The sequence below is a fragment of the Carassius auratus genome, chromosome 38 (genome assembly GCF_003368295.1).
Source record: "Carassius auratus strain Wakin chromosome 38, ASM336829v1, whole genome shotgun sequence".
In the NCBI taxonomy this organism is placed as follows: Eukaryota; Metazoa; Chordata; class Actinopteri; order Cypriniformes; family Cyprinidae; genus Carassius; species Carassius auratus.
Genome location: NC_039280.1, coordinates 20,258,576 through 20,272,924, shown reverse-complemented (window position 1 = coordinate 20,272,924; position 14,349 = coordinate 20,258,576). Strand labels below are relative to the sequence as shown.

General features: G+C 35.3%; 1 protein-coding gene across 2 annotated transcripts in view; it reads right to left on the bottom strand.

Annotated features, from left to right (window-relative positions):
- Window positions 1-4,884: 4,884 nt before the first annotated feature.
- LOC113057330 (cAMP and cAMP-inhibited cGMP 3',5'-cyclic phosphodiesterase 10A-like) overlaps window positions 4,885-14,349 on the bottom strand; it is a 67,536-nt gene continuing 58,071 nt past the window's right edge. Inside the window, exon 2 of one of the 2 annotated variants that reach the window (XM_026224682.1) lies at window positions 4,885-5,559. In XM_026224682.1, the coding sequence (XP_026080467.1) occupies window positions 5,372-5,559 (188 nt within the window). In that variant the 3' untranslated portion in view covers window positions 4,885-5,371. The remainder of the gene's footprint in view (window positions 5,560-14,349) is intronic. The other variant, XM_026224683.1, reaches the window with a different exon arrangement.

The following is a 14,349-nucleotide window of genomic DNA, read 5'->3' as shown; positions in this document are numbered from 1 at the left end:
GTGTGTGTGACAGCGAGGCACAGGATCAGTCCAGATGTAGGATTTCTCTAGAGGCAGAGCGGCAAAAGATTTGGGATTATCAATTACTCAAAGATCGCATGTGTGTGAGAAGAAAACAGGGCCAGGGGAACGCTAGTTGGAAATGAGGTGGAGTGAGCAGACGTCACTGGGGCCTTGGGGGTTCTTGTTAGTCTCAACTAAAGCACAGACACATAATCACATACTGCACACACACTATCACACACACAGTGATGCATCATTAGTAGTGCTCACCAGTATTTAGAGTTAGGGATTTGAAAAAACCACTAAGCGTAAGTATTAAAGGATTAATTGACCTCAAATTAGAATTTTGTCATCCTTAATTCACCCTCATGTCATTCAAATCAAATGCTACTACTTTACTTGTCACTCTCTTCCATCAGTGAATAGGGAACAGAGCTTTCAGCCTTCACAAAGGACACAAAGCACTATAAAAATATCCTAAAGGAAGTATACATGACTTACTATTTTAAAAATAAATAATATTCAGTAATATTATCGATTTAACTACATTGATACTGTTGGATGAGAAAAACAATTTGAATTGAATTAAGCTGGATAGTGACACTAACTTTGCAACAACATTGAACTGAACTGAATCACCACTGACTTTTTGAGCTGAGTAATGTGTTACATCTCAGGTCTAGGGTCTAGGAAAATGACATAAATGAAGGTCTTTAAAGAGTGTTGTGATCTTTCATTCTTTCTTTCTTTTTTCTTTTTTTTGCATTACACTGTTGTCTAATGCAGAGCTGCTCATAGATCAATGTAACAACACTGAATTAAACTGAGCTGAATAATGACATTATTGTTTTTTTTCCACAGCTGCTCATAGCTGAATTGAACTTGTGTCATAATTGATGAACTTTGCAACATAAACAGTTACTGAAATTAATTGAAACAACATTGAGCAAGATTGTATCTAGATTGTATGAAGCGTTATAGAAATAAATGTGACTTGACCTGCGTCATATTCAAGGTCTTATGATAGCTTTTTATGATGAACGGACTGAAATTTAAGTCGTTATTTAGTAATAACAGTCCTGCTGAGACTGGATCAGTACGATTTATTATTACGCTGGTATATATGAACTGGATCAACAAATCTATTATTAGATTATTATTATTAGATTTATTAAAGCAACATGAAGTTTAGGTATGAGGAACACGAGGTATAGGAATGACAGAAATACTTTTTTAACCATAGCCGGTTTTCCATCCAAAGTTGCGAATTTTACTTATGTGCAAAATTGAAATATCACATAAAACATTTGCGAGTAAGCACCATTTCCATCCAACAAGTCAAAGAGAACAAAATAGTCACTTCCTGCTAGAACTGGCACTAGGGTATATATCACTATGAAAAGTAGGAGAAACCCCGGAATATAATAATTTTCATAGCCCTGCATAAAAAAGTATTTGCACCAGAGAGCGAGCAGACGTAACAAAATAAATGCGGTCATAGCTTTCGAAGGTGGATGCTTCTGTTTGGGAACACAGTCGTGTAACAGGGAGGCAATTATACAGAAATACGTTGATGACTTTGCATGGACATTTCAAAATGACCCTAACATTTCAGAAGCTGAGGAATGAGATTGGTCCACTGGTTAGGTTTTGCAGTACCATAGCGCAGTCATATGACTGTTTTGATGCAGATGGAGGAATTTACTCGGCGAATGCGTTTCCATCTCCTTTTAGTCGCATTACCCTTATTCTCACAAGTCAAAATCCACCTCAAGTGAGCATAAAAACTTTTTTGCGAATTAAGGGATTTTTATTTGAAATTTCCATCACTCGTTTCTGATGCGATACTTCAAATGCGCATAAAAATAGGGTGATGGAAACATAGCTCTTGACAACTCCTCCTTCACCTTGTGCTACAGAATTATTTAAAAAAAATAACTCATATCTACAGACCAGGATTTCCTAGAGAATAAATACATCTAAAATACACATAAATAGTTATAGATTATTTGTTAAAAATAGCTAATATAACACTAGTTTGAATCATTTGAAGGTCAACAAAGAGATAAAGGCTAGAGTGTTGGGAGTGTGTGCTTCCAGGGTAAAAACAGTCACAAGACATAAAACATGACCGATCCCGTCTCCCAAAAAAAGCTGCACCTTTAACATCTTTTCATCCAAAATTTCAAACCAAATCATACAAATAAAATAGGATCTACTCATACGTGTCTTATTGAACAGATGTTGACCTCTGAATGGTAAGTCTAGTCATTTTCCATCACCAGCAACAAGACCCATCCTTGAAAACACTTGAAGGCAGCGTTGAACCCTTGAAGACCCTGAGACAGAATTAGAAAATATTCTAAAGGTCCTGTCCTTTAGCCTATTGATTTAACAAATCATTCGGTGTCACATTGTCAGAACTGTTTATGTTGCAAACCTTATTTTTAATGCTGAGGTACTTCAGAAGCTAAGACTACCACATTCAGGATCAGAGACAGAGAATATACACTAGAAATATTCACATATAATATACCAATACATATACAGTATATACTGTATGATGCATGAGACAATGCACTCACACACAAAAAGACTGATAGCACTTTGACTCTAGATTCTTTATTGATTTCAAAAGGGCCTGACATGCTAGAGGTATTACAGGTCACAGTTTTGCAAAAGTTGGAACAGAAAGATAGGAAGAGCATCACATGAACCGAAGCCACTGGCCCTGCTGTTAGGCCTGTAATGAGGCTCTCAACAGAGGAATGAATCATATGATGTCCGGGTATCTCCACAGCTCAAGACTCCAGATTAGGACAACCTATTATTAAACTAATCAGTGATCTCACAAGTACACTTGTGACCTATCCAAATAAAAGATGTTCAGATTTTACGTGGAATTCTGGGAAAGCTTTGCTTTTGTTTTTCTCAATTAGAGCCTTGTGAGTAACCTGCACCGATTGTCTCATGAATGCGGTCATTTAAAAAATATTGTGCAGTTAAACAACATATTCATATTGTGCAAAGGTGCATTAAAAAGCATTCTTAATTTTGTTAATTTAGTGAACAACGGTGAAAAACCTTTAACAATTTTCCACACCAAACATCAAAATCTCATATACTGCAAATTGTTTTTGTCATTCTTTGGAAAACAGAGATAATTATAAGGATTTAAAAGTTGTTGTGCTAAAATCTCAACACAGAACAGCCCTCTAGTCAATTATTTACTAACCCTTGAATTGTACCATTTTATTTTTAATTATTATAATAATTATCAGCATAATCCTGACCAACATTTTCAGATACTGCATTATAACTACTTCTACAAGCTGCACTAGACTGTTTAAAGGACAACTCACAGACTCGTGTAGACCTTATGTAGCTCTGCCTATTTTGCCGTTTAGTTTCCCACAGCTTGATGGTAAAATGTTATGGATTTATGAATGAACTGCTAGTTTTTTAAAATCTTCCAAGTCTAATGAAATTAGACATTCGGTCCAAACATTACAATGCTCATAATAACTTTTGTTAACTCTACACAAAGTTCTGGAAAATTAAAAAAAAAATTATATATATATATATATATATATATATATATATATATATATATATATATATATATATAAAAGATTATCATAATATTATCATAAGATTATCAGCATTAACATGATGAACATATATGAAACATCATATGAAATGCAATGTATCTTGGTTGATTGAGCTCACATTCTGGACCATAATCTATGGTCAGTGAGAAAAAGAAAAAAAAAACCTTTGAGCATTGACGTGCACAAAGAATTTGAAAGCTAACATGCATGATAATTCAAAGCACTGTTTGATATGCATCACAGGCCAAGGCAGAATCTGGCACACATGGTTTGTAGAGAGACTGATGTTGAAACGGTGCCTGAGAAAAATCCTGCTACCCAGCCGAGGTTAACCATCAGCCGGCAGCCTGTGAGAGAGCGCTGCAGCACTCATGCAGAAAACATTCCCAAAATGCGACACATTCACCCTCCTCCAGTCCCCCTCCCGCCCGACTGTATGCCCCTGGAGGTTGGCTCTGACGTCAGTAGCTGAGCTGGGCCGGCCGCCAACCCTGTGGGCCCTTGATGGATGTGATGGGTCGAGTGGAGCGGGCCGCGGCATGAAGCATGTTGTGCACAGAGAAGCCAGTCCCGCTTAAACAGCCCTAATGATGCCTAAAGGACTCAGCAAGCCCCCTCTCCCATACTTCCTAACCCTTTAGCCTTCTGCAATCTTTGCTGTTCAGGTTACATACACACAGACGCATGCACAGGAGAAGTTCAAAACAGAACTGTATTGTGCCATATAGACTTCTGTCCATTTGGAAAAGATCCAATATACTGTATGGCTATTAGATTAAGATATAAAAATTTAATTTGATTTAATTAATACATGTTTATATGTGTATGAATATTTGTAGTAATGAGCAAGCATACAAAATGTATTTGATTCTAAACTGTATCAATGTACCAATATCTGTCCAAATATAAATATGCAGTATGTGTGTGTTACTATAAAGAATAGTTTAATATAATTTTAATTAGATATTAATTTCAATTTAAAGATAATGTTCTCAATCGTTGATGTGTTCTCAATTCCTTCAGGATCTGTGTTATTTTAGTATCTCTGATATACTAGTGATATATGTTTTATTAATATTTTGAATTAGTTTTTATTTGTATGTTTTATCAATTCATCTTTTGTTTTTTTAAATGTCTATATAGTTCATATTTATTTTAATTTCAGTTGTAGTTTAGTTGTTTTAGTACTAAAATAAAACACAAAACAAAGTGTTGACACAAAACAATAAACGTTTACTTTATATATATATAAAAAAAAAAGAATTAGTGCTTTAGATATAATTTTGAAATGCACTGAAATGACCATAAATTGCTGACGCCCAGCCTAGTAGCTAGAGCAAACACAGGGCAATATATTATAATAGTACTAGCCATATTACCAAGGGACCGAATTTGTTCCAAAATACCATAGTTTGAGTGGATAAACAAACCTTTGACATCAGAAAAAAAAGGGATATGAAAAGTGCTTTTTACTCCTTTAAATAACTGATTTAAATCATATTATTTTAAGTCAATTAATTTTGATACGCAACATTAAATGGCTAGCTATATTTTATCTCAACTAATTGTTGCATTTTTAGATTGCTTTTTAGGACCAAACCAGTGACCCATCAGCTGAGAACCACTGTTATATATTTACATATGGTACATTAATCAGCAAATAAGCATAGAAACATAACACATTCATAATATGTCCATAATATGGCCATCCTCAAAATTAAAGACATCATCACCAAAAAGTAAACACAACACTATTTTTAGAGCATAGGGCTCTTAATGAAGAATATTGGAGCACACGGCCATGAGTCCGTACCTGCAGGCTGGCTGCTGTTCTTCCGTTTCAGCCATCTGTCTACGGTCTCTGCACTCACACTCTCCAGCACAAACTCATCCAGCATCTGCGGGTTGAGGGAGAGATAAGCCTTCACTTTCTCATCCGTCAGACCTGCAACAGAGTGAACAAGATTAGTTTATTCCTCTCACATGCATTCAAAAAAAAAAAAAAAGAATAAGGAGCATCAGCCCAGTGTGAAAATATCAGGATCTTGTCAGTGCATGTCCACTAAAAAGCATTAAAAACAGGGTAAAAAAAAAACAAAAAAAAACCTTCCCAGGCTTGATAACTGCACATATTTTTGTTGTAAATAACAACAAACAGGGTGTATGGGTATATTAAGTGTGATTCTAATTCACAGAAAGTGTATATAGTCTGCTAGAAAGACACTACAAATGGCACAGGGAACAAGTTCGCAAAATATAATTTCACTGGAAATGGACATGAAAATGGAAATGGACAGATGTGCTTGGCATTTTTATTAAGCTTCTTTCATGACGGGACATGGGAGTAGTTAGACTGTTGTACTTGACTATAAAGCACATCTTACACAAATTACACAAATTAAATTATATTGGACTGTACTGTATACTGAAAAACTTTTTTATTTTTTACTTTTTTTCTGTTCATAAAGCGATCATATGAGAAGAAGGTTTTCAGCTTTTGTTCACATTTAATTTAGCCAGTCAATTTAATTAATAATTATTTACAATCATATTTACAATGACAGCCTAGTAACTAAATATATAGCAGGTAAACTTTTATACTACTTTTATACTGTTGGAAAAAGTCCATAATGACATCTGCAATTTTGAGTGAATCATGCCATTTATGTAAAATTGTCATGTCATACTAATCATAAACAAAATCAATTTGATGGAGGTTTAGAGGATTCAGGTTAGACTGGAAATGTATAAGATTGAATGCATTGGATAAATCCACGGTTTAATACACGGTTTGGTCATATGACAGATACTGGCAAAAAAGTTGGGTGCTGCAAAGCTCTGTGCTGGGACTACTTTCATTATGCAGCTCATTGTGTTTTGGGGATGCATGATAAATATCATCCGATATTTAATGCATATCTTGTTGGCTGTTGTTCACTGACAAGCTGCACCAAACCACGATCATATTTTCTGCATGTTATGCGCAGCTTGTCAGTAAACAAAGGCTCTGTGTAATAAATGCTGCTCTACGTGAAATCACAAACGTGTAGATTTACTGCTGATTACAGAACCAGCATTATTTACAAGATGCAGGATAAATATCGGGTGCTATTTATCGTGCATCACTAGTGTGTTTATAGTAATGGAGTCATCTCCAGCAAGCAGGAAGGAAGATGGATGCCTTATAGAGGCACAGGAAGAAGATGGACAAGCTGAATGTGTTTAATAGACAATTAAGTGTTTGAGAGCTCACTAAGTGCTGTTGTTTATTGTCTTTGTTGTTGGGGCAAACATCCATTTACTAGACCATTGCTGAAGCCAAGCACATTTCCGTTAGCGAACAACAAAACAACCCATGCTTGTGTGGGTAGTTCTAGTATAATTTTTATTTCTATTTTTTAGAGTCTGCTTTTACCTTGCTTAACCCTTGCAGCCCTTTCATAAGTAATATTTAAATGTTTTCAACTTTCTGCTAAATATAAATTGCAATTATTAATAAGCTACAGACAAAAATGGCTAAAGCCTCCAGGAAAAGCTATATTTCATATATACTGTACTCTTAAATTTCTTTCAAGCCTTCATAGACCCACTTCTACAGTCCACATCAGAGATCACAAATTAGTGGATGGTGTTTTTTAGAAAATGTATTTACACAGAAATTATGCTGGTTTTCCTGTTTAGAATTTACTACAAAGTATTTCCTACATTTAAAAAGAATTACAGCTGCCAGGTTAAACATAATTCTGAGAAATTAAATGTGAAGTTCTTACATCACAAAAATAGTGCAAGGTACGACTGACTTTACGTCAATGGAAATGCAGAGAATGGACCTCCAGAAACTTTAAATGAAATATCCTTGTTCTACACAATTTTTTTTTTTTTTTGTTGTAAAATGCCACGATGGACTCAGCTAATGTGCAAACTCAGAGAGAAACACAGCTGGAAGGCATGTGTTCCACACCATACAAACACACACACGCACACAAACACACACACACACACACACACACATACACGTTAGCAGGAAGATATTGAGACACAAACTAGCCCACAAGAGCTCCCACAAGCAGACAAAGGGTAGTAAGAGGCTACAGACTGTTTTGGTGCACAACAACAAAGGACAAAACAGATGAGAATGGCAGAGCCTCCACTCTTTGGACACTAAATCCAAACCAGATGTGTGAAAAATATTCATATCCATACTCAACCTCAGACACGAACAGCTGTATACAGTATCTTGCAGAGGTTGCACAAGTAATCATTATACGTCAGACTACAACCCCCACTTACTTCCAACAAGAGCTATCCCAGACTAAATTAAATGTAATTTTTTTTAATCTATTTTGATATTTTCTAACTTCTAATATAAAAACTGCAAATGTATTAAACAAATAAACATAAGGTAACAATTTAGAATAGGGACAAATTCTCACTATTAGCTAGTTGCTTATTAGCATGCCTAATAATAACAACATATAGGCTTTATTAGAGAAATATTATATAGAAAAAAAAAATGAACTTCAATTGACCTTAATGCTCCATCTCATAACTTAGGTCTTCATTACTATTCTATTAGGCACCATGTTCATTTTCATGATATTTAGTAAATAATAAAATTATAGTAAGTTCACATAAGTTCCTGAATTTGACAAGATATTTCTATTGATCTTTTGGTAAGCCCTTTTATAGAAATATTTTCTTAAATTATAACACAAGCATATTCCTATTTTAAGCATAGCAGGGATCAAAAAGGTATTGCCGAACAGGAATGGCCCATCCTATGAATTATTCCTCTCGGAATCTCTCGGTTCTTTCATTGAACTCTCACTTACATATGTCTTCTGGTCTATTTTTGCAGGGGCACTTCAAAATGTTATTTTTAACCATCATTTATAATTCCTATTAGAATGCTTTTACTGTTTGAATGTATGTAAAAAAAACAGAAGCATGGAAAACACCTTATTTTTTCTCTCAAAATTATCTTAAAAAAAAAAAAAGTTCTGTAAATTAAGGAAAATGTTGGGTTAAAGCAACCTTTGATAGCTGATTTTAGCTCAGGGGGAAAGAGCATGGTGATGTATGGAGGCACAGGTCTGTATTCGCAGAGAGAAAGACAGCAGAAGCAAAAAACAGAGGGGGCCGGGGGCTGCTGCCGACTGATGCTGTCCAGACACGAGACAGCTCTTCAGGAGCGCAATGCCTCACGAGACTCCCAGAGCCAGTGCTGACGCACATGGGCAGAGAACACTGCTTCATAAATCAGACACTGGAGGGGATGCAGACACACAGGCTGAGTGCAAGAAGAGAGAAATTACACATTTGTCGGCTTTCTGTGAGGTTTCCTGCAGCATGGACTCACATTTCACAGAGAATCTCACCAGATAACTGCTCTTTGTGTCTCTCTTCATATTAAAACATTTATATGTTGTATGTTTAATGACATATTAATGAGTACTTAAATACTTTTGGGAAGACAACTAAGTCTATACGTATGCTATATGGCATGAAATGATTGCCATATGCTATATGGCATTACATTTCTTTGGCTTATTCTTTATTATTATCTTGCATGCATTTTGACCATTTAAATAGAATGACTACATGGAATACTTATTCCTTTAAAAATGAAAGGTTTAAATTAAAAATTAAAATTAAAATTGTTTCATTTGGCACCACCAGCAACATAATACTGATGCATGCACAAAAATAAATAAATAAATAAATAAATAAAAAAACACCCTTTGATATTGGTTGGCAAACCCCAAACTTGTGGCGTTGGTTAAGCTGATGTTAACTTGTCTGGTTGGTTGGGATGCTCAAACTAACAGTGGAATAGTTTAAAAGTGCTCAAAGGGTTTTTAGGAAAATAATTATACACAAAAAGTTGTGTTTGCATATCCATCATCAGTTGATTCAATCCTGTGTGAGTTTATGAAAGTGAAAGTGACATGACATTCGGCCAAGTATAGTGACCCATACTCAGAATTCGTGCTCTGCTTTTAACCCATCCAAGGTGCACACACAAAGAGCAGTGAACACATACACACACACACTGTGAGCACACACCCGGAGCAGTGGGCAGCCATTTATGCTGCGGCGCCCGGGGAGCAGTTGGGGGTTCGGTGCCTTGCTCAAGGGCACCTAAGTCATGGCATTGAAGGTGGAGAGAGAACTGTACATGCACTCCCCCCACCTACATTTCCTGCCGGCCCAAGACTCAAACTCACAACCTTTCAATTGCGAGTCCGACTCTCTAACCATTAGGCCACAACTTCCCCAATTATTTCTCCTGCTGAACACAAAAGAAGACATTTGTTAACCAAACAGTTGCTGCAGCATTAGACTTCTGTGGAATTTCCCCCCAATACTATGGAACTCAATGGCTACCAGCAACCATTTAGTAACCAACATTCTTAAAAAATATAATATTTCATGTTCAACAGAAGAAAGAAAGTCAAACAGGTTTGAAACAACTTGAGTGTGAGTAAATGATGACAACATTTTCTTTTTTTGGGTGAAGAGAAACGGAGCACAGTCGAATCACCTAAGATATATTTATGTGCACATAATTGTAAATTTTAAACTGAAATTCTTGATGTTAAACCCACCATATGAGTCACCGCTAATTATAATACTTCCTCTCATTATCCTAGTCCTTTTTAAGGCTGCATAACAAAAAAGTAGGGCACATATCTGCAGCCCTTTGGCGGCCCATTACAAAGTCCACTTTGCACTGTTCCTGTACCATTTTTTTACATTTAGTTTGTTGTGTGTTACGGGGAAAAGAGCTGAAAAAAATATGAGGGGTCTAATCACATGAAACATCATCAAAGCTTCTGCATGCATCACATGACACCAGAGATCAGCAAACCAAAGCAACAGCCCAAAACCACAAAGCACTCAAGACTCACCACCCTTTCTATCCCTGCATAACACTTTAAACGGCCAATAGCGATCACTTGGACTGCCGTGCCCCATGGGGGTTTTTCTCCACGAAGACAAAAACAACCTTTTTCACTTCCCCAAACTGAACTGAACTTTAACGATCGTAGCAATACTGTAATGGAGGACAGCTTCAGTTTCATTGCTGAACATGTGAAGGTGAAGTGCACATTCAAAGAAATACTAAGTGATAGGCCCTATCTAATGGACGCTAGTGTATAATTATAATTTTATAGTTATTGGTGGTGTTTGCTAAGTCAAGCTTTACTACTGTTGCTCACATTGAGGGTTTGGGATTTAACTACACTCTAAGAGTTAGACTTCAGCATCATCCCATACAATATGTGCGACAGCCATGAATGGGGTAATTAAAAATTAAATATGACACCCTCAGCTATCCTCATTGTGAAAAGATGGATCTCAAAATCATACAGTCATTGTCGGATAGGGTTCATATACACAAAATGCTGATAAACCACAGAATCTGTGGGGCCTGAAGGAATTGTCTGAAGAACAGCAGGAACTGTTCAGGACAAACAAGGGACTCATGAACAGCTATCACTAAACAAAAAACACAGCTGTAGATCATTCAGGTAACAGCAGAGCATAAAGAAACAAGCATACTTTTGAACAGGGTCATTTTTATAAATTATACAACTATTATCTTGTGTTTTGTAAATTTTGTGAATATGTAAATGTATTTTATGTTACACATATAAAAAAAACGTATTTTGTGCGATCCCTCTTGTTTTAGTAAAATAATAACATAAATAATATTCTGCAGATTCTGCAAGGTGTGTGTAAACTTGATTTTGACTGTATATATATATATATATATATATATATATATATATATATATATATATATATATATATATATATATATATATATATATATATATATATATATATATATATATATACAGTATATATATAAATTCGTAATTGTATTGTATTGTGAATTATCTATAGATGTTTTGTCGCAATAATTGTGCTAAATTAAATTTAACTATTGCATGAAAAATTCACAGTAATATTATGTATGGTGAAAAGCATTATACAAATTAATCTAAATTCAATTAAAAATAATAGGAATAATAATAATGATAATAATAAATTAAATTTCAAAGATGATTTGGCACAAACCCTAGCATTAAATAAAATGTCATTGATGCATGCAGAATTCTGAATCAAATTTCAATTCAACATCCTGTATTGCCAATTCATTTAAAATCTACTGTATAAACTGTAAGGAAGCCAATTCTTATACTCTGAGACTGTGAGAAGACTGTTACTGTGAGTTTTTGCAATGCCGCTTAAAATATTTTTCATAAAATGTAAAGACCTAGCTTTATATTATTGCAATATTTTCTGCCATATGAAGCAATGGCAAACAGCACTTCATAAATGTTTCCATTACTGATTTCCCATTAAGTTCCCATTATTCATCTGCTAAGAAGATTCACTTATCCAGGGAGGTTGACACTTTTCACACTTTCTCTTCTGTGGCATCTTCCAGACATGGGGAAGTGATCATGGCATAACTTGGAAAAAGAAAAGGTTTAAACAAAACAGCGGGATTCGTGGCGTCTCCTGCCATTGGTTATTGGAAAAAGCTGGATACACATCAGTCCAGAACATTACTCTTGGGTTGCAAAATCACTTACTTCACACAGTTCTGTATTTTTTTTTTTTTTTCACAGTGGGCAAAGAACACAAAAACAAGGAGAACTATGATCAAATGATGAGAGTGGTGATATGTAGACGTAGGCTGCTGATAATGTCTCTTAAATAGCCCACGCTGTCCTTGAACACAAAGAGCATTTGTTCCTAATGAACATTTGAAACTCAAGCTAGCAACTATAAACTATAGATAAGTGACATAGTGATGTTATGATACCAGAGTTAAGACAGCAATTCCCCTTTCAGTTTGTTGTTTTAAACAGACACAGTCATAGAAGTGAATTTGTAATATAAATTGAATACATCCAAAAGCGACTTAAAGTGCATTCAAGCCATACATTTTTACCTATCATGTGATCCCAGGGAATCAAACCCCCAACCTTGCGCTTCACAGTGCAATGCTTTACCAATTGAGCTTACAGGGACACTAATAGCAACCAAGACTACATTTTGACAGCAGTGTTTGCAAGTATCAGATGATTTGTGGCTATGCAGATCATCCAATTTGAAATTAGATTTGAATTTCCTGAAGTTGTAAATGAATAGTGTTAGTCAGAGTATGTTTATGGTTGAGATTTTGCTACTATATAAGTGTAATGCACAACGCATGGCTGGCAAATGATGACAAGAATGCCACGAACACAATATGTATATACTTTGAATGTAGTTCACATCGCTTTGTATAAAAGTGTCTGCCAAATGCACAACTGTAAATGCTTTTCTGGTATTATAGCACTGGGTATGCATCTTATTTTTAATTTTCATTAATTATCATGGTCACTGTGCTGTGTAGTGGAGACTAGAATCAGTTGCACGTGTTTGAAGAAGAAAAGACCAATTCAGTACGCAAAGAAATTTATGAAGCAGTTGCAATTTTGTATGCAAATATTACAAGGTATCATCAACTTTTTGAATGCTGAACATTACATCAGTGAGTGGTGAGATTTTCAAACTTCAATATACATAATTGTTTTTTAATATTTAAGGCTGGTCTGCCTCAATGGTTTAGCAATGCTCGTCAATATCAAAGTTATTGAGATGGCAAATTTAATCAAAGTAGGTGGGGTTTACTGTTCACAAAAGCAGAGCACAAATTCCAGCAAGATGCATCAGTTTTACATAAAAAAGAGAATGTAAAAAATAGCAAGATGGAAGTAGAGAAACATTATACATTATATATACAGTAACATCCGGTGATGCAACCTACTCAACTTTTTCCTCAAAAATTGACATTTAAAAAAATGAAAATATGGCATTATTTACATGATTCACATACTGTAATATCTAACTGAATGTGTTTAGACAAGAAACATTAGGTTTACAAATAAAAGTTTATGTGTGCACAATAATATATGCAAAAAAAAATATTTGTAAAATGCTTTTTGCAAATTAGTTCAAAATGATTACTTCCCAACTAGACCTAGAATTCCCTTCACTATTCAATTTATTTATGCTTTAAAATGTCTAAATTGTGTAATAATTTATTTAACTGCATATTTTCTACAGTTTGCACGTGATACTAGAACCTACTGTAAGTTTAATGCTTGACATGATAAATGCAGAGCTAATTTGAAAACAATGGAATGAAAAAAATTCAATTGTTTTATTTTGAACTTTAGATCCGGCTTGTGGGAAATCGTTTCAAAGGGATCTGGTTTCATATGCTGCCTCAGTGACATTTGCTGTTTATTTCATCGACCCGAGATTCCTCCGAGCAGCTCTTCATCTCTTTGCACATGCAATAAGAGTACATGTGACGTGATTGAACATCAGTCCTCTGGGACCAGTACTATCTCACGGGCTTAAAACAGATGCCTCTCGGCCCACGCGGCTCCCAGCTGATGTGGCCCCTGCTGCACGGATCAGAGATGGTACGCATACAGTTGGCCCCTAATTAGCAAAAGCCCTGTCTTTAATGTATCGAGGTCTAAAATTCAACTTTTGTATTTGTTCAAAAATCACTCGGTCAAAAGTGTTCCCTCTCAGGATAATGATATGCCTAAATGACGTCACCCTTACTCAGTATAATTCTGATGAATCAACCCATCGTCAACACTAAGTCATCTAATTATACTGTGGTTGTGACCTAAGAGAGCTGGAACAAGTTACC